Raw genomic sequence first — 22,181 nt, 5'->3', positions numbered from 1 at the left:
CAAATCAGGTAAGCACAACTGATTTGATTATCTACAAGACTACTCAAAAGAATTCTCCCATAAAAGATGAGGGTTTAGTGAGGTTGTAGATATAAAATTAATACAAAGAAATTACTTACAAATCAGCAAAATATATACAATACCTGATAAGAAACTAATCAGGTATGTTTAATATCTCTGTGAAAGAAACATAAATCCTTTTTAAAAGACATTACAAAAGGCCAAAGTAAATATAGAGATATCGTGTTCATAGAGTGTTAGGGTCAGTATCAGAAAGATGCCAATTCTTCCCACCCTGTTCTACATTTGATCTAATTTCAATGAAAATTCCAGCTCTGTGTGTGTGTGTGTGTGTGTGTGTGTGTGTGTGTGTGTTTTAGAGAGAAACCTTGACAAGATAGTTTTATATATATGTAAAACTATATATATAATTATTTATATATGATATAAACATTAAGTTAATAATATTAATATATTATTATGATAATATTTAATTATTAATTAAGTTAATAATATAAATTATATGGGTCATTATTAAAAATATATAAATATATAAAAATTAAAAATAATAATAATAAGAATATAATATATATTATTTATATAATATACATTTATATATTATTATAAGTTAATATAAATAAGAACATTATTATATATTATTTATTAATTAAATTATATGCTATACACAATTATATTTATTAAATATTAAATTAATAATATAAATAATAACTATATTATAACAATATTATTTAATTGTTAAATTAATAGTATAAAACTATGATATAGATAATGTAAATATTAAATATAAAATTAAATAAAAGTACCTAGACATTCCTGCAGAGAAATTAAAAGAATGTGTGTGTTTTGAGAGGATTTAATTTAGCAATATTGGCAATTATTTATGTAATGTTATAGAGTTAAAATAGTACAATGGTACAGTGTTAGGCAAGCTTACCAATGGAACAAAATAGGGAGCCAAGATGCATACCAACATGTATGTAGAGATTTTATTTGTGGTAGAAACTGGTACTATGGACTACTTGGGGGGAAATAGGGTATCAATAAATAGAGTAGATCTCAATTGATTATCTGTGTAGGAATGAAACTTCCAAAATGTCCTTCACAGTTTGGTCAAATAAATTAAGTGCATCAATACAATGAAATTTTTCAGTTTTCAAAGAGAATGAGGCAAATCTACACTTATTTTTATAGAATGATCTCTAAAATGAACTCTAAGTGGAAAAACAAAGGTGTGCAGAGTAGTGTGTATAGTATGCTGCCCCAAGGAACAGTGGTGATGGATGGTCAAGTTTATCTCTATATAAATATGTATGGGTGCCTGGAGTACAGAGAGTCTTACTTTTCAATGTATGTATTTTTAAAGATTTTGACATTCCGACTACTTAAAAGAATACATACTATTTTCAAAGATAAAATGTACTTTAAATAATAGGTATAGGGAGAAGACAGGTAGTAAGAAGGAAAGGAAAAACACCTGGAAACAGAATGCTGGAAGAAGGCATGTGTCAGAAAGAGAAGAAAACAAAGAGAACTACAGCTTCAGAGAGACATAGTAGCTTTAAAATTATTTGAGACTCATACATATTTTCTCTTGATTCTAGACATGAAGACCTGTATTAGACGGTTAGTTTAGAATTCTTCCTTGCAAAGTTTGTTAATTTATTTTCCCTGGACTTTTACTTAGATCTTACCATACTGATTGTAAAAATGTAATATTACTTTTACCCCTTTGTAGTTTGTAGTAATTGTTCATTTATTTAATGTATCATTTTAGGTATCCATCATACTTGGCACCCGAGGTAATTGCACAAGGAATTGTCAAAAGCACTGATCATATGCCAAGTGAAAAACCATTGCCTTCTGGCCCCAAATCAGATGTGTGGTCTCTTGGAATAATTTTATTTGAGCTTTCTGTGGTATGTATAAAGAAATATTAAACTAAAAAGAAATTGTATGCTTATTAGAATAAGTTTTTTGGATAGGAAAGCTACTTAACCATGATACATTTTTGCTTTCTGGATTGACTAGGTATGAGGGAAAAACACATAGATCTATTTGACTTGTTAAAAAATCCTGTTTGACAATTTATTTGCATATATTTTGGTATCTTTAGAAGTGTTTGTTTTGTACTTTTGCTAAATATGAAAAACTTACACCATACTAAGTGTAAAAAATTAAACAGTTCCAGAAATGTTTACTCTAAAGCTGCTTATACTCTTTGCATGCTCTCTCTCCATTCTGTGGTATTCTTTCTTCCCTAAATACCTTCTTGTCTCCTGTTCTCTTATATTTTCTAGAAGACTCACTTTGTAGTGGACTTATGTTTTATGAGACCTTTCCTAGATACCCTCTTTATTTATTAGGGCAAAGACTAAGCTGATATTAAAAAGAAAGAACTTAAAAATATAGTAGCTTAGAGAACATAGGTGTTTTTCTGCCTCTTGTAACACTCCACATCATGCAGAAATCCAGAATTTGGCTCTGTCAATCTCAAATGTCTGGTTTCCAAAGCCGATTTCTTTATCACCATGTTTAGCCATAGGGAAGGAGAGGAGTGAGTTCATGGTACTGTCTTTAAGAAGATGATCTGGGTACCTGGGTGTCTCAGTCAATTGAGAATCCAGCTTTTGATTTGGGCTCAGGTCGTGATCTCATGGTTCATGAAATCAAGCCCTGCATTGGGCTCCGCACTGACAGTGCTGAGCCTGCTTGGGATTCTCCCTCTTCCCCTCTCTCTGTCCCTCTCCTGCTCATGTGCTTTCTCTCAAAATAAATAAATAAACATGAAAAATAATTTTTAAAAACAATGATCTAAAAGTGCAGGTATCAACTCTACTTTTCATTGGTGACAGTTTACTTAAGTGGCTACGTTATAGGTACAAGGGAGACTAAGAAATGTAGTCTTTAGCTGGACACATAAATATTGAGGAAGAAGATGAGAATGAATTTAGAGGGACAAAAAACAGCCTGTCATGGCCAAGATGAAAATAATTTTGGAGGAACAACTAACGATCTGTCAATCCTAGTTCCAAATAACTGCCAGCATTAGATCCTTATCTTCTTTGCTCTTCTATTATGACATGTGTCACATGTGCCTACTTTACTTGGACAATGAGATCTTTAGAAGCAGAAATTTTTCATCTATACTGTATAATTGTTGGAAAAATGAAATAATATATATATATAAAGTACTTAGTATAGTATGTTATATAGCAAATGGTCCCTGGATGTTATCTTTTATTATGATATTACAATATTTTATGATTAAGAAAAATATTTTATGATTAAAATCATAATATTCATAATAACATGGTAGTTTACCTGTTGGCACAGCTTTTTCTAAGGGAAAATACCAGATTTTCTGATTCTTTGCTATTCTCTGTCTAGACCATTTTACTTTTCATTGGTATGAAATAATGATAAATCTCATTGTTGTTTAAAATCATAGCCTAGGGGCACCTGGGTGGCTCAGTTGGTTAAGCATCCGACTTCGGCTCAGGTCATGATCTCATGGTTCGTGAGTTTGAGCCCCGCATCAGGCTCTGTGCTGACAGCTCAGAGCCTGGAGCCTGCTTTGGATTCTGTGTCTCCCTCTCTCTGCCCCTTACCCACTCACACTCTGTCTCTCTCTCAAAAATAAATAAACATTAAAAAACTTTTTAAAAAGTCATAGCCTAAATGAAAAATCTTACTGAAATGTGAATGTGAAGTATATGGAAGTGTAAATTTGAAATGTACAACTTTTCCTTTTTATTATGTAACCTATATCTAAACTCTGTATTAATGATCAGGGTGTATGTCCTATGAGTAATTCAGTTCAACAAATGTAGATGAGTATGTACTGTGTGTACAGCATCATGACAAATGCAGCAAGAGATAAACTGTGTTTAAGACACATTGTCAAGAAGCTTATAATTTAATTCAAATCCATAAACTTAGAAGATAAACTCAGAAAAGCTATGTGAATTCCAAGAAAGGAAATATTCATTTCATAATAGGGACTTCATGACATTTTAAGTGATACTTAACGTTTACACAGTCTAGTTTTAGAATGCATACTGAATATAAGCTTAAATCTTCCTACTTCATCAAAACTTTAGAATTGATATAAAATATTAAGATATAAATTAATAGCACACTAACAACTAAAAAGGGAACTTTTGGTATGCTAAAAATCCTAGGAAATAGATGAGAGGCTATACCAAAGCCGTTTTGCTAGGAAGCTTTTACCATATCACCAGAAAGGCAATACAGCCACTGTGCCACCCAGAAGTTTCCATAGTCCAAAAGATGTATAGGAAAATTTGTATTAAGAGGTGAGAACATTTCTAAGAAATACCAAACACCTAAAACAATACATCTACAATATGATACATGCAATAAATACATACATCTACAATAAAAAAGAAACAACAAGAAGAATTTACACCATTGAAAGGACTTTAAAATAAATGTACACGTTTTTTAGGAGATAAAGAAAACAATGCCATTTGTGAAACAATTATAGAAACTCTGAGTCAAGAACATTTGCTGAAAAGAACAAGAACCAGTTAAGGGTTTTAAGGAAAAAAATGTAACTATTGAAATAAAGAACTAAAGAGATGGGTCATAAGAAACTAGACACACTGAACATAGAAGATGAAGCTGAGTAATTCTCCCAGAATATGTCACAAAGAAATAAGGAAGTTGAAAATATGAAAGAAATTTAAATTTTTTTTTAATGTTTATTTTTGTGACAGAGACAGAGCATGAACGGGGGAGGGTCAGAGAGACGGAGACACAGAATCTGAAACAGGCCCCAGGCTCTGAGCTGTCAGCACAGAGCCCAACACGGGGCTCAAACCCACGGACCGTGAGATCACGACCCGAGCCGAAGTCAGCCACTTAATCGACTGAGCCACCCAGGCGCCCAGTAGAAATTTTAAAAGACAGGGAAGATAGATCCAGATGTTCTAATAAGAAACCAAGACTAAAGCCCTTGGTTTCAAAGAACCCACTAATTACCTTGCAGGGAAAAAAAATCACAACATACAACAACAAAAAAAACAACAACAAATACCTTGAAATCATATACTCTACTTTTAGAATAACCAATAATGAAATAATGAGTAACATTTATGGAGAACTTTTCAAAATCAGGTACTTTTCTAATCTCTTTACATCTATTATTTTAGTCAATACTCACACCAGTCTTATAAAATTTAATTATTAGCTTTAGTTTACAGATCAGGAAATTGAGGTACAAAGAAATTAAGCAACCTGTCCTAGTTACACAATAGTAAGCACTTGAGCAAATTTGTACCCATCAACTATATGCAAAGCTGTACTCTTAACTAACACACCAAGCTTCCTTCACTAAGCTCTGAAGTCTTTATCACTGTTAATGAGAAAATCTTCAAATGTGTCGGAGAGAAAAGACATACTACCTACCAAGAATGAGATTGGCATTAAACTTCTTAGTAGCTTGGAAGTAAGAAAGCAGTGGCATAATGCCATCAAAGTGCTGAGAGAAGTAATTTGAATTTTGAATTCTTTAATTCACAAAATTAACATTCAGGAGTGGGAATGAAATAAAGGATATATACAAAAATTTGATAGCCATGAAGAAAAAAAACTACTGGTAGGGAAATAACATGAGTCAAAGTCTGTATGCCTGAACAGGCAGAGTGTGCTCACTGTATTGCAAGTAATCAAATTGAACTGCTTCGTGTGTGTGCGTGTGTGTGTGTGTGTGTATGTGTGTGTGTGTGTGTGTGTGTGTTCATCATACGTAGATAAATAGTAAGCACTTAGATTGAAAAGATATATTGGAGCCATATCCCAGAAGACTTTGATTGCTGAATTGAGAAGTTTATATTTAGTTATATATGGTATGGAGGACCATTTAAAGTTTTTAAATAAGATATTGATAAAGTCAAACCTGCATATCTAGAAGATTAATAAGATAGTAGTGTAAGAAATTGAGACAGGAATGGCAACTTTTTCTTTCAATGATCTCTCCACCTGTAGTTCTAATTTCATAAATGTTTAAGAAAGTTTTTGCTCTCTCTTTCTTAAAAAAGAAGTTTTTTTTTTTTTTCTCCACGTAAAGACCAAGGTATATTCTTAAGCCTTTTCTTCCTTTTTTAAAATGTTTAGTTGTTTATTTTGAGAGAGAGAGAGAGAGTGCACAAGCAGGGAAAGGGCAGAGAGAGAGGAGAGAGAGAATCCCAAGCAGTCTCCTCACTCAGCGCTGAGCCCAATGTGGGGTTCAATCTCATGACTGTGAGATCATGACCTGAGCTGAAATCAATAGTCGGATGTTCAACTAACTGAGCTACCAGGCACCCTGTAAGCCTTTCCCTCTAAGTCTACTTAAAGAATCCTATAAGTTTAATTTGTTTATGATAAAGGAAACATAATTACCAACATTTATGAAGGCATTTCTGTGTGCAATAAATGCCAAGCACTTTTTCATACATTGTATAATCCTCATTGCAACCTGTGTATCATATACAGTTAATATTCCAGTTTTATAAATGAGAAAAGTAAAACTTAAAGTGGTTGAGTAATTTGCCCAAGTTATATAACTTGTGGTTGAAAGTCCAATTTGGCACACGAATGCTCAACACATAATTGTTGAAGTTTTAAGTGATTTCAGACTATGTCAAGCAGCAACCCCCAACCTCCCCTACCCCCCCCCCCCCCCCCCCCCCGGCCAGAAGCTGACTAATAAGAAAACAACTAAAATACAATGTGTGTGTCTTAAAATAAATGTACCAGGTGCTATGGGAGCACAAAGGATGGTTGTCTAATTCATTGTGGGAGGAAGGAATATCATGGAATGTTTCTTAATGGAGACAACAGATTACCTGGATTTCATATGATATATAAGTAAGAATTAGTTAGGTAAATGTAAGGATAATATGACTCTTTCCAAGGGGCCATTTTGGTCTCAAATGTAAGGATAATATGACTCTTTCCAAGGGGCCATTTGGAATCAAGTAAGACTCCCTGTGTCCTGGAATCTCTCTAGACAACCAGGTATATGTAGGTCTCTAAAATGAGGAATGCTTGAGACCAAATAAGAATGTAATTGATCCTTAGATATGTGAAATGTTTAAATGTTAAACCAATGATTCTTCTTTAATGGAGCTAACTCTAAAATCTAAAAGTCAAAACCTCTGAAGAGAAAAAGAGGTACCTGAGAAAATAATTTTCAGCTCTGGGGAAAAAAAAAAATACCTTCCTGAAGAATGATGTAAATGTTAACACAAATTTCTTCAAATTTCTTTTCCTATTTTATTTAGGGAAGAAAATTATTTCAAAGCTTGGATATTTCTGAAAGACTAAAATTTTTGCTTACATTAGGTAAGTGTCTCACAATGGATTATTTTTCAAATATAAATATTATCTTTTGTGACTTTTAGTAAGCATACACAATAATGTGTTCTAAAATAGTGAATACACTGAAATATCCTGACTTTTTAAATTTTCTAATGATCAGTGGTAAGCATTAACAGTACAAACTTAAGAAGTGCTTTCTGAAATATTTTAGTGTTTTCCTTATTCATTACGGAATTATAATGTAGATAGATATTATCTTAGCTTCGTGATCTAGCCAAGTAAACTAAGTTGTGAAATCAAAAAATGAGAATATAAAGTTATACTTCTCTGTAGCAGTTTACCTTCTGATAATATATCTTAAATTTTGAGCTTTCTGTTTGATGAATCATGTGTGAATAATGACTGGGAAGAATGTTTATTTTTTCTTTTAACAAGCTCATTTATTTTACATGTATATTAGATCCTAATGTTTTAATTCAAGTTTACAAAAATTTATGTAATCTATTTTAGAGTGGAATAAATTAAGCATGTGTGGTAATAAAGGAGAGAAAAACAGTGATAGAGCACTTTATATGAAAGAGTGACAGATTGCTGTCCAGGTTAATAGGGTTTGTAAGTAAGAATATATATATATAGAAAAGTGTTAATAAATATTGAATAATAATGAATTATAAATATAACTGCATTAAATTTTACCATATTTACAACATTTAATTTAAACAATTGATAATAAGACTATTAAAGAGTCTTAGAGATTTCTTAATATGGTCTACAAACTAAACTTATACTTTATTATTTTTTAATATATATTAAATGTTTATTTGTATTTTGAGAGAGAGCGGGAGCACACATGCAAATGGGGGAGGGGCAGAGAGAGAGGAAGAGAGAGAATCCCAAGCAGACTCCACCCTGACAGCATGGAGTCTGATGCAGGGCTGGATCCCACAAACTGAACTGTGAGATCATGACCTGAGTGAAATCAAGAGCCGGGCACTTAACTGACTGAGCCACTCAGGTGCCCTGAACTCTATTATTTATTTATTTTTGTTAAGTCCAGTGTAGTTAACATACAGTGTTAAACTGTTTCAGGTATACAATATAGTGATTAAGCAATTCTGTATATTACTCAGTGCTCATCATGATAAATATACTCTTAATCCTTTTCCTCTGTTTTCATCTATCCTCCCACCTACCTCCCCTCTGGTAATTATCAGAGTTCAGTTCCCAGTTAATCTGATAGATAAGAAAAGCAGCATTAATTCCCCTCTGGGAACCATCAGTCTGTTCTCTATACTAAGAGTCTGTTTTGTTTTGTTTTACTTGTCTCTTTTTTTTCTTCATTTGTTTGGTTTCTTAAATTCTACATATGAGTGAAATCATGGTATTTGTCTTTCTCTGACTTGTTTCACATAGCATTGTATTCTCTAGATCCATCCACATTGTGGCAAATGGCAAGATTCCATTCTTTTTTATGGCTAATATTACATTGTGTATATATACACCACATCTTTGTTATCCATTCATTTATTGATGGACACTTGGGCTGCATCCATAATCTGGCTCTTATAAATAATACCGCAATAAGATAGGGATGCATATATTTTTTTGAATTCGTGTTTTCATATTCTTTGGGTAAATACCCAATACTGGGATTACTAAATCATATGGTACTTTTATTTTTAATTTTCTGAGAAACCTTCATGCTGTTTTCCACAGTGGCTGTACCAGTTTGCATTGCACCAACAGTGCACAAGAGTTCCTTTTTTCCACATCTTTGCCAACACTTGTTGTTTCTTCTGATTTTGATTTTAGCCATTCTGACTGGTATGCAGTAATACCTCTTGTGGTTTTGCTTTGTATTTCCCTGATAACAGTGATATTGGGCATTTTTCTTGTGTCTCCGTTGGCCATCTGTATGTCTTCTTGAAGAAATGTCTGTTCATGTCTTCTCCCCAGTTTTCTAATTGGATTTTTTTTTTGGTGTTGAATTGTATAAGTTCTTTTTTTAATTATTTTATTTTACTTAAATTCCAGGATAGTTAACATACAGGGTATATTAGTTTCAGGTGTACAATATAGTGATCCAAGATTTGTGTAAGTTCTTTATATGTTTTGGATACTAACCCTTTATCAGATATATCATTTGCAAATATCTTCACCCATTCAATAGATTGTCTTTTATTTTTGTTAATTACTTCCTTCACTGTGCAGAGCTTTTTATTTTAATGTAGTGTCCCAATAGTTTATTTTGGCTTTTGTTTCCCTTGCCTCAGGAAACATATCTAGAAAGATGTGCTTCAGCCGATGTCACAGAAATTCCTGCCTATCTTTTCTTCTATAATTTTTATGGTTTCAGGTCTCACATTTAGGTCATTAATCTGGTTTTAGTTTATTTTTCTATATGGTGTGAGAAAGTGGTCCCGTTTCATTCTTTTGCATTTAGCTGTCCAGTTTTCCCAACATTTTTTCCCATTTCATATTCTTGCCTCCTTTGTCAAAGACTAATGGGCCATGTAAGCATGAGTTTATTTCTGGGCTCTCTATTCTTTTTCACTGATATGTGTCTGTTTTTGTGCCAGTATCATATTGTTTTGATTACTACAGCTTTGTTACTACAAAAAAAAAAAAAAAATGAAATCTTGAAATCTAGGATTATGACACCCCCTAGGTTTGTTCTTTTTTCAGATTGTTTTGACTATTCAGGGTCTTTTGTAGCTCCATACAGATTTTAGGATTATTTGTTCTAGTTCTGTGAAAAATGATGTAGGTATTTTGATAGGGATTGTAAAAATTTGTACTATAAATCCTTAGAGATGTGTGTACATTCTCCAAATTGTATATATACAAAAGAGTAGTGTGTGTGTGTGTGTGTGTGTGTGTGTGTGTGTGTGTGTGTATGTATATATTACATGTACAGGAAGAAGAGAGCAAGAGAGAGAGAACATGAGAATCTTCATTTTGAATCACTGCTTTATTTCACTTTTTAAGCTACTATCTTTCAGTATCTGTAATTCAGTTAATATTTAGTGTTTAAAGTATTTTTATCAAAACCTGTAAGGAAACATGTAAGGACAAAGTCACAAGCTTCTTAATATTCCAAGTTCCAAAGCTGCATAACACATTTTTTAAAAAAATATCAGAGTTCAGTTCCCATTTAATCTGATAGATAAGAAAAGCAGCATTAATTCATACAATTTTTTTGTGTTATAGATTGCGTAGATGACACTATAATAGTTCTGGCTGAAGAACATGGTTGTCTGGACATTATAAAGGTTTGGCATTAATGTGTTATTGAAAATTGATGTATTCTGTATACTTGGGATCTAACAGCAAACTATTTTAAAGCTATATGTATTTCTTTTCAGATAATTTGCTTTTTTATAGAGTGACAATCTAATGTAAATTAGTATAAAGTCCAAATAAAGAATCTTTAGAAAACTCAAAGTGCTCTAGAATAGTAAACATTTGAGTAAAATGTATTTTTTAAATGGGTCATTTTAAATAATTCTTTTTTCTTTTTATTTACCAGGACCTTCCTGAAAATGTGATAGATCTTTTGAAGAAGTGCCTCACCTTCCACCCTTCCAAGAGGTTGATATTATTATTAAGACTTTGAGATTATACTGAGATCTTGAATATATAAATAGTTGTGGGTTTTTTCTTTCTTTTTCTTTTCTTTTTTTTTTTTTTTTTTTTTTAAGAGAGAGAGAATGGGGAGGGAGAGAGAGAGAGGGAGAGAGGTAGAACAAATCTTAGGCAGGCTCCACACCCAGCACAGAGCCTGATGCAGGAGTCGATCTCATGAGTGTGAAATCATGACCTGAGCCAAAATCAAGAGTCAAACATTCAACCGACTGAGCCACCCAAATGCCCTGATGTACGAGTAGTTGTGGTTTTTTATTAGTTATTATACTAATGGATTAAATAAGAATATTTGCATACATATATGAATACAAAATTGATATTAGTATCATAACTATTAGCTATGGCTCTAATGTATATTAATAAAAGGAGAAAAAGTATTAGTTTAGATGATTATTAGTTTAGAATTTTAATTAAGATATTCAGTAAAGGAAGCACATAATAGTCAAGATAAAAGTTAAAAAATGGAGAAGCTTATATATAATCTTTGATAGATCATAAGGTACAAAAAGCACAATATGGGGGAAAATTCAGCATTTACTTATAGTCACTTTTTATATAAAAGTATACATCAAGATTCTACTAAGGAGAGTTTTATTATTATTTTCTTTACTTATGATGTATTTAAGACTTTTAACTATTCCTTTAACTTTTTAAAACATCCTCTTGAATGTGTGCCATTATTCTAGCAAATTTTTAATGACTTCATTCATACTCTGTGTTTTAAATTTTTCTTAAGGCCAACTGCAGATGAATTAATGCAGGACAAGGTATTCAGTGAAGTGTCACCTTTATATACTCCCTTTACCAAACCTGCCAGTCTGTTTTCATCTTCTCTAAGATGTGCTGATTTAACTCTGCCTGAGGATATCAGCCAGCTGTGTAAAGGTAATGATAGATAAGACAGAAAATAATATAAGCCTTATTTTTAAAGGAAGTATCCTTACTATATTTTCAGTTTTATGTTTATCAAATATATATATAATTATATATGTGTATATTATAGTTATATAACTGCTATTCACATAGCATTTTTTTAAGTTTATTTATTTATTTTCAGAGAGAGAGAAAATGAGTGGAGCAGGGGCAGAGAAAGAGGGGGACAGAGGATCTGAAGCAGGCTCCATGTTGACAGCAGAGAGCCCAATGCAGGGCTCAAATTCATGAACCATGAGATCATGACCTGAGCTGAGGTCGGACACTTAACTGACTGAGCCACTCAGGCACCCCACCCCCATATAACATTCATACCAAATGGAGAGGCAGATAAACATTTATTTACTATTATTAATAAGGGTCAGTATGAACATAGTACAGTGGAATCATATCCTGCTGGAGACATCAAGAAAAGCTCTTCAGAAGAGGCAGCTATTGCCTCAAGGTACGAAGGATGGGATAGTTTGTGTTAGTTACCCACACAAGTTGCCTTTTTTGGCCTGTATCCCTTTCCCACAGAACCCGATATATCTGATACATGTATGGAATATATATCCCATATATCTCTGATATAGAAGGTAAAAATTCCACTCTTCTTCTCAGAGTAACTGAATGTACATTCAATGTGTATATCCTCATTTCATCCTTTGTGCATTGTATAGTATGAATCTTCTAAAGCGACTCATACTGTGTTCTTCAATTAGTATTTGTTGAGAATGTCAGCTATTATTGCCTATTGCCTTTTAATAAAAACAGAAAGTGTGAGGGCTATGATTCTTTTCCATTTTCCATTAATAGATGTAAACAGTGATTACCTGGCAGAAAGATCTATTGAAGAAGTATATTACCTTTGGTGTTTAGCTGGAGGTGACTTGGAGAAGGAGCTTGTCAACAAGGAAATCATTCGATCCAAACCACCTATCTGCACGCTTCCCAAGTAAGGAAAGAAAGCTTCTCTTGGAAATGAAAAAAATTTGATACTAACATTTTTTTTTAATTTGGGATTTTTTTTGGTAGACATTCCAGCTAAGTAATTATGAAAGCAATTGGAAGTCAATACCTTGTTTTCTTGACTGGAGCTTCTAATTGCAGAATTCCCATTAATATTTTATTATTTTTAATAAGTACTATTTTTAAAAAAATAATTTGCCCTATGATCTATTTGACATAACCCTATTATCATAGAATATCTTGCAATAATTGATGTTCAATAAATGAAAAATGTAGACGTCAGAAAGAATAGTAATATTCAAGGCTTAGATTCCACCTACATCTGCCTAAATAACCCAGAAAACCGCTGGAAGACTAGTAGAATGGACTCTCGGGAGCCAAGCATAGACAAGAGACCCATGGAAGACAGTAGGAAGGGCGGAGAGGTGGTGCATGCTACACGGACTGGCGGGAGGGAGCCTGGGCGGTGGAAGGGCAGCCCGCCAGGCAAGATGGAACCCCGAGTCTGGCTTGCAAAAGCAGAAGGGCCGGACTGGGTGAGTTCTGACAGCCAGCGGGACTTAACATCTGGAATATTATAAGTCAACAGCCTTGCTCAGAGAGCGGGAGGGAGAGGTGTTGAGCTCCAGAAGATAGAGCTCAGTTTGGCAGGGAACAAAGGCGCTGGGAAGCGCCATCTCCCTCTCCCATACCCCAGCCAAAACCCCAGAAGGAACCAGTTACCGTCACCGAACGTGCTTGCACCACACAAACACCCAACACTGGGCTCCTGTGGATCCATCCCTCCGACGGGTCAGCCAGCCTGCCTCCCTCCCGGTGCTTCAGGGCCCCTCCTACAGGGGACCACCGTGGGCAAAGTGACCTAAGCCTGCCCCTCCCGCCCTTGTGCACCTTGCCGATCCACCCTGGCTAATAGGCCAGTTCCCATCAAAGCAGCACCACAAGCCTGGCAGTGTGCAAGTAGCCCAGACAGGGGCCATACCACTCCACAGTGAGTCCTGCCCCTGGGAGAGGGGAAGATAAGGTACACACCAGTCTGACTGTGGCCCCAGCGGTGGGCTGGGGACAGACATCAGGTCGGACTGCGGCCCCACCCACCAACACAAGTTACTCCAGACAGCACAGGGGAAGTGCCCTGCAGTTCTGCGCCACCCCAGGGACTATCCAAAATGACAAAATAGAAGAACTCTCCTCAAAAAAACTCCAGGAAGTAGAGACATCTAACGAATTGATCAAAAACGATTTAAGCAATATAACAGAACATGAATTTACAATAATAGTCATAAAATTAATAGCTGGGCTTGAGAAAAGTATAGAGGACAGCAAAGAATCTATTGCTACAGAGATCAAGGGACTAAGAAATAGTCATGAGAGCTAAAAAAAAATGCTATAAATGAGGTGCAAAATAAAAATGGAGGCAACTACAGCTCAGATTGAAGTGGCAGAGGAGAGAATAGGTGAATTAGAAGATAAAATTATGGAAAAAGAGGAAGCTGAGAAAAAGATAAAAAAAATCCAGGAGTTTGAGGGGAGAATTAGAGAACTAAGTGATGCAATGAAATGGAACAATATCCGTATAATAGGAATTCCAAAAGAGGAAGAGAGAGAGAAAGGGGCTGAAGGTGTACTTGAACAAATCATAAATGAGAACTTCCCTGATCTGGGGAAGGAAAAAGGCATTGAAATCCAAGAGGCACAGAGAACTCCCTTCAGATGTAACTTGAATCCATCTTCTGCATGGCATATCATAGTGAAACTGGCAAGATACAAGGATAAAGAGAAAATTTTGAAAGCAGCTAGGGATAAACACGCTCTAACGTATAAAGGGAGACCGATAAAACTAGTGACAGACCTATCTACTGAAACTTGGCAGGCCAGAGAGGAATGGCAGGAAATCTTCAATGTGATGAACAGAAAAATATGCAGCCGAGAATCCTTTATCCAGCAAGTCTGTCATTTAGAATAGAAGGAGAGCTAAAGGTCTTCCCAAACAAACAAAAACTGAAGAATTTGTCACCACTAAACCAGCCCTACAAGAGATCCTCAGGGGGATCCTGTGAGACAAAGTACCAGAGACATCGCTACAAGCATGAAACCTACGGACATCACAATGACTCTAAACCCATATCTTTCTATAATAACACTGAATGTAAATGGACTAAATGAGCCAACCAAAAGACATAGGGTATCAGAATGGATAAAAAAACAAGACCCATCTGTTTGCTGTCTACAAGAGACTCATTTTAGACCTGAGGACACCTTAGGATTGAAAGTGAGGGGATGGAGAACTATCTATCATGCTACTGGAAGTCAAAAGAAAGCTGGAATACCCATACCTATATCAGACAAACTAGACTTTAAAGGCTGTAACAAGACATGAAGAAGGGCATTATATAATAATTACAGGGTCTATCCATCAAGAAGAATTAACAATTATAAATGTCTATGCGCCAAATACGGGAGCCCCCAAATATATAAAACAATTACTCACAAACATAAGCAACCTTATTGATAAGAATGTGGTAATTGCAGGGGACTTTAACACCCCACTTACAGAAATGGATAGATCATCTAGACACATGGTCAATAAAGAAACAAGGGTCCTGAATGATACATTGGATCAGAAGGACTTGACAGATATATTTAGAACTCTGCATCCCAAAACAACAGAATATACTTTCTTATCAAGTGCACATGAACATTCTCCAAGATAGATCACATACTGGGTCACAAAACAGCCCTTCATAAGTATACAAGAATTGAGATCATACCATGCATACTTTCAGACCACAATGCTATGAAGCTTGAAATCAACTACAGGAAAAAGTCTGGAAAACCTCCAAAAGCATGGAGGTTAAAGAACACCCTACTAAAGAATGAATGGGTCAACCAGGCAATTAGAGAAGAAATTAAAAAATATATGGAAACAAACGAAAATGAAAATACAACAATCCAAACACTTTGGGATGCAGCAAAGGCTGTCCTGAGAGGAAAATACATTGCAATCCAGGCCTATCCCAAGAAACAAGAAAAATCCCAAATACAAAATCTAACAGCACACCTAAAGGAAATAGAAGCAGAGCAGCAAAGACACCCCATACCCAGCAGAAGAAGAGAAATAATAAATATCAGAGCAGAAATAAACAATATAGAGTCTTAAAAAACAGTAGAGCAGATCAATGAAACCAAGAGTTGGTTTTTTGAAAAAATAAACAAAATTGATAAACCTCTAGTCAGGCTTCTCAAAAAGAAAAGGGAGATGACCCAAATAGATAAAATCATGAATGGAAATGGAATTATTACAACCAATCTCTCAGAAATACAAGCAGTTATCAGGTAATACTATGAAAAATTATATGCCAACAAACTGGACAACCTGGAAGAAATGGACAAATTCCTAAACACCCACATACTTCCAAAACTCAAACAGGAAGAAATAAAAAACTTGAACAGACCCATAACTGGCAAAGAAATTGAATCAGTTATCAAAAATCTTCCAACAAATAAGAGTCCAGGACCAGATGGCTTCCCTGGGGAATTCTACCAGACATTTGAAGCAGAGATAATACCTATCCTTCTCAAGCTGTTCCAAAAAATAGAAAGGGAAGGAAAACTTCCAGACTCATTCTATGAAGCCAGAATTACTTTGATTCCTAAACCAGACAGAGACCCAGTAAAAAAAGAACTACAGACCAATATCCTGATGAATATGGATGCAAAAATTCTCAATAAGATACTAGCAAATCGAATTCACCAGCATATAAAAAGAATTATTCACCATGATCAAGTGGGATTCATTCCTGGGCTTCAGGGCTGCTTCAACATTCACAAATCAATCAATGTAATACATCCCATCAATAAAAGAAAAGATAAGAACCATATTATCCTGTCAATCGATGCAGAAAAAGCATTTGACAAAATTCAGCATGCTTTCTTAATAAAAGCCCTCGAGAAAGTCGGGATAGGAGGAACATACTTAAACATCATAAAAGCCATTTATGAAAAGCCCACAGCTAATATCATCCTCAATGGGGAAAAACAGAGCTTTCCCCCTGAGATCAGGAACATGACAGGGATGTCCACTCTCACCGCTGTTGTTTAACATAGTGTTGGAAGTGCTAGCATCAGCAAACAGACAACAAAAGGAAATCAAAGGCATCAAAATTGGCAAAGATGAAGTCAAGGTTTCACTTTTTGCAGATGGCATGATACTATACATGGAAAACTCGATAGACTCCACCAAAAGTCTGCTAGAACTGATACATGATTTCAGCAAAGTCGCAGGATACAAAATCAATGTACAGAAATCAGTTGCATTCTAATGCACTAATAATGAAGCAACAGAAAGACAAATAAAGAAACTGATCCCATTCACAATTGCACCAAGCATAAAATACCTAGGAATAAACCTAATCGAAGATGTAAAAGATCTGTATGCTGAAAACTATAGAAAGCTTATGAAGGAAATTGAAGAAGATATAAAGAAATGGAAAAACATTCCGTGCTCATGGGTTGGAAGAATAAATATTGTTAAAATGTCAATACCACCAAAGCTATCTACACATTCAATGCAATCCCAATCAAAATTGCACCAGCATTCTTCTTGAAGCTAGAACAAGCAATCCTAAAATTTGTATGGAACCATAAAAGACCCCGAATAGCCAAAGTAATTTTGAAGAAGACCAAAGCAGGAGGCATCACAATCCCAGACTTTAGCCTCTACTACAAGGCTGTAATCATCAAGACAGCATGGTATTGGCACAAAAACAGACACATAGACCAATGGAATAGAATAGAAACCCCAGAATTAAACCCACAAAAGTACGACCAACTAATCTTTGACAAAGCAGGAAAGAATATCCAATGGAAAAAAGACAGTCTTTTTAACAAATGGTGCTGGGAGAACTGGACAGCAACATGCTGAAGGATGAAACTACACCACTTTCTTACAGCATTCACAAAATAAACTCAAAATGGATGAAGGACCTGAGTGTGAGACAGGAAACCATCAAAACCCTAGAGGAGAAAGCAGGAAGAAACCCCTCTGACCTCAGCGGCAGCAATTTCTTACTTGACACATCCCCAAAGGCAAGGGAATTAAAAGCAAAAATGAACTATTGGGACCTCATGAAGATAAAAAGCTTCTGCACAGCAAAGGAAACAATCAACAAAACTAAAAGGCAACCGACAGAATGGGAAAAGATATTTGCAAATGACCTATCAGATAAAGGGCTAGTATCCAAAATCTATAAAGAACTCACCAAACTCTACACCCGAAAAACAAATAATCCAGTGAAAAAATGGGCAGAAGATGTGAATAGGCACTTTTCTAAAGAAGACATCCAGATGGCCAACAGGCACATGAAAAGATGCTCAACATCGTTCCTCATCAGGGAAATACAAATCAAAACCACACTCAGATAACCACCTCACACCAGTCAGAATGGCTAAACTGAACAAATCAGGAGGCTATTGATGCTGGAGAGGATATGGAGAAACGGGAACCCTCTTGCACTATTGGTGGGAATGCAAACTGGTGCAGCCGATCTGGAAAACAGTGTGGAGTTTCCTCAAAAAATTAAAAATAGGTCTACTCTATGACCCAGCAGTAGCACTGCTAAGAATTTACCCAAGGGATACAGGAGTGCTGATGCATAGGGGCACTTGCACCCCAATGTTTATAGCAGCACTTTCAACAATAGCCAAATTATGGAAAGAGCCTAAATGTCCATCAAGTGATGAACAGATAAAGAAATTGTGGTTTATATACACAATGGAATACTATGTGGCAATGAGAAAGAATGAAATATGGCCTTTGTAGCAACGTGGATGGAACTGGAGTGTTATGCTAAGTGAAATAAGTCATACAGAGAAAGATACCATATGTTTTCACTCATATGGGGACCTTGAGAAACTTAACAGAAGACCATGAGGCAGGGGAAGGAAAAAAAAAAAATGTTAGAGAGGGAGGGAGCCAAAACATAAGAGACTCTTAAAAACTGAGAACAGAGGGTTGATGAGTGGTGGGAGGGAGGAGAGGGTGGGTGATGGGTATTGAGGAGGGCACCTGTTGGGATGAGCACTGGGTGTTGTATGCAAACCAATTTGACAATAAATTTCATATTTAAAAAAAATTATGAAAAAGAATAGTAATATTCAAGAGAGTTAATAAATACGAGTAACTTTTTTATTTCCAATTACATTTGTAAATGTAAATGTACTCTATGGCTTTGTTGCTTGTCCTAGAAATCAGCATGGTGCTAAATCACTGTTGAGAAAACTGCAGAACTGCATAATATCTTGGACATCATATATAAATTAGATTGAAAGCTAAATTAACAGTAGAACTCTAAGAACCAAAGTTGTTACTGTTCCATTGCTCTTTATATTTATTCATAAAGATGTGAACCTCAATCTCCTGAGTTTACACCAGTGCTTTAAATTTTAATTTTACATTTTAGGACAGATTTGTTCATTGTAGGTAACAAGGAAAATCGCCTGCTGGTCATATTTTCTTCACATGTTAAATTTTTAGGTTATTTGAATAGATCGCTGGTTCTCTACTTTTTCTCCCTCTTAAACTGATTTTTAAGTCAGTTATATTTCTCACACATTGAATTAAGCAGAACACCAGAATATAAGATGATGGAAATTCCAAGTATATGTAAATTCTCAAAATTAATTCTCTGAAATCCTAAAAATTTATGTATTTATTATTCACTATCCTTTTTCTCAAGAATTTACTATTGTGATGTTTCTTCTTTTATCATTTTTCACTCATATAAACTTCCTCAGTAGCACGTATAAATAGTATCAAGAGAGTAATTTTAGCATTGAATCTGCATGAACGAAGAGGATAAATCCTACTCTTGTGTTCCTAAAATGCTTTTTATTTGTATACTATATTCAGACCAAGTCAACTTATATTTAAAAAGAATTGTTGGGTGAAATTTCAACCAGCAATTACATATTTTTAATTAACCCATTAAGTCTAAAATTTATTTATTTTTTTAATGAAGGATTGATGATTTGGAATAAATTTTATTTTGCAGAAGAAACAATAAATCAGATTTTGTGTGCTCATTAAGATAATGATCTTTTTTAATCTCCTTTCAGTTTTCTCTTTGAAGATGGTGAAAGCTTTGGGCAAGGTCGAGACAGAAGCTCACTGTTGGATGACACCACTGTGACGTTGTCATTATGCCAGCTAAGGAATGTAAGAATGGTGTTTTGACAAATCTGCCTCAGATATTTTTTTAATGAAACCTTACACATGAACCCTTGAATGCCTCCCTAATCTCATAAAATATGTCAGAATTTCTTCAAGGTATGTGCCCTGGAGTGACATTGTTGGGAAATAGGATCTATGCATCATCAGCTTTATGTATGTTGTCCGATCATTCACAAAAGTAGTTGTATCTGTTTATCTTTTTACCATCATTGAATAAGATTTCTCATTTTCCATATAAATGATAACACATGGTATTATCAAATATTTAAAAATTATTGCTCTAGGCGTGCCTGGGTGGCTCAGTTGGTTAAGCATATGACTCTTGATTTCAGCTCAGGTCATGATCTCACAGTTCATGAGATTGAGCCCCACATCGGTCTCTGCACTGACAGAGACAGAGCCTGCTTGGGATTCCCTCTCTGTCCCACCCTCCCCCACCACACACACACACCTCTTTCAAAGTAAACAAACATTTTTTTAAAATTGTTGTCCTAAAAGGTGTAGAATAGTAAATTTCTATAATACTAATTTTAATTCCCTGATTTTAATGCACTTATGAGTCTCTTCATATTTCTTAGCATCCTGCTTACCTCTTCTATACTACATTACTAGTTCATATCTTTTGTCAATTTTTTTACTGAGTGATTTCTTATTGATTTGAGGACTTTGAAATATATATTCCAAATATGGAGTTTTTGTTGGCTATATGTAGTGCATATATCTTCAAATCTGTGGCTCTTCCTTTACCTTTTGATGGTGTCCTTTATATGATATTCCTAGGTGTAGATTTTCTTTTGGTATTTATGCTGCTTGATGTTCTAAGTTTCCTGGATCTTTGTTATTTGATGTCTTTAATTTTGAAAACTTCTGTCATTATTATTTCAAATATTTCTTCTGTTTCTTTCTTTCTCCTTCTTCTGATGTTTCTATAACACCTAGGTTACATCTTTTGATTCTTTATTAGAATTTTTACCTCTATGCTTATATTACCCACCTGTTCTTACATGTTGTCCACTTTTTTCTGTAGAGCCCTTAGCATATTAATCATAGTTATTTTAAATTGCTGGCCTGATAATTCCAAACTCTCTGCCATAGCTGAAGCTGGTTCTGAAGCTTGCTTTATTTCTTCAGAGTGTCTTTTTCACATTTTAGCATGCCCTGCAATTTTTTGTTGAAACCTTGACATAATTTTCCAGTAAAAGAATCTGTGGTATATAGGCATTAGCTCAAGATGTCATGTTTATCTAGCTGTTTATTATTTGTGTAGCTTTTTTGTCAGAATCTAAAATTTCCTCAGCTACCCTTGTTCTTGTTCCACTTGGTGTCTTTGGGTCTCCCTAGAGACTTTTTAAAATGGGGTCTGAGGCCTTTTCTTTCAGCTGGAATTCCCTTTTACATAGGAGTTCTATTGACATGGAAGTAAAGAAGGGAAGGGAAGGGAAAGAGTTCTATAATCCTATGATTAGGTCTCAGCCTTTTAGTGAACCTGTGTCTCTGGCCATGACCTTCGCATACACTTCTCAGCTTCCTTCTTTACCCTATTAGGAGAGACAAGATGGCTAAAGGGAGTTAGAATTGGGTATTCTTCCCCACATCAATGACTGGAGATGGCTAAAGTTGGTTATACCCAACGACCACAGTTTTTTCTTTACTTGAATGTAACAGGGTCTCCTCTAGTCTGGCTCCCTGTAAATCAGGTGCCCAAGTCTTTGTCCCATTGTGCTCTAAAACCCCAGGCCACAATTATCAATACACTTTATTGATAGCTTATAACTTTTCTCTCTAAGCCCAGCTTTGGGTCTATCACTGCATTTTTCTTACATTTTTAGGCTTTTCCTGTCATTTAGTATTTTAGAAATTATATAGTAGGAGAGAATTAGAATCTCTTATTTTCCATGATGCAAGGAATAGAAAATTTAAATATATAATTACTACTACTTGATACACTAAACTTATCATCTCTTTAAAGACGAACGTATATAGTGGGTTACATAAATAACAGTACAAAGCAACAAACAATAAACTATATCCAAATGTATGTTTTCAACTGACTTGATTTTACTCTTAATTTGTT

General features: G+C 34.8%; 1 protein-coding gene across 4 annotated transcripts in view; it reads left to right on the top strand.

Annotated features, from left to right (window-relative positions):
• Positions 1 to 22,181, top strand: part of TBCK (TBC1 domain containing kinase) — a 225,352-nt gene that overhangs the window by 73,051 nt on the left and 130,120 nt on the right. For all 4 annotated transcript variants that reach the window (XM_078445834.2, XM_078445835.2, XM_078445836.2 and 1 more), the window contains 7 exons: positions 1,796 to 1,937; positions 7,311 to 7,371; positions 10,558 to 10,619; positions 10,877 to 10,938; positions 11,729 to 11,877; positions 12,724 to 12,862; positions 19,993 to 20,092. In XM_078445834.2, the coding sequence (XP_078301960.1) occupies positions 1,796 to 1,937; positions 7,311 to 7,371; positions 10,558 to 10,619; positions 10,877 to 10,938; positions 11,729 to 11,877; positions 12,724 to 12,862; positions 19,993 to 20,092 (715 nt within the window). The remainder of the gene's footprint in view (positions 1 to 1,795; positions 1,938 to 7,310; positions 7,372 to 10,557; positions 10,620 to 10,876; positions 10,939 to 11,728; positions 11,878 to 12,723; positions 12,863 to 19,992; positions 20,093 to 22,181) is intronic.

This window comes from Panthera onca, chromosome B1 (assembly GCF_046562875.1).
Source record: "Panthera onca isolate mPanOnc1 chromosome B1, mPanOnc1 haplotype 2, whole genome shotgun sequence".
Classification (NCBI taxonomy): domain Eukaryota; kingdom Metazoa; phylum Chordata; class Mammalia; order Carnivora; family Felidae; genus Panthera; species Panthera onca.
Note: the sequence above shows the minus strand (reverse complement) of the source record. Positions and strands in the feature narration are given on the sequence as shown.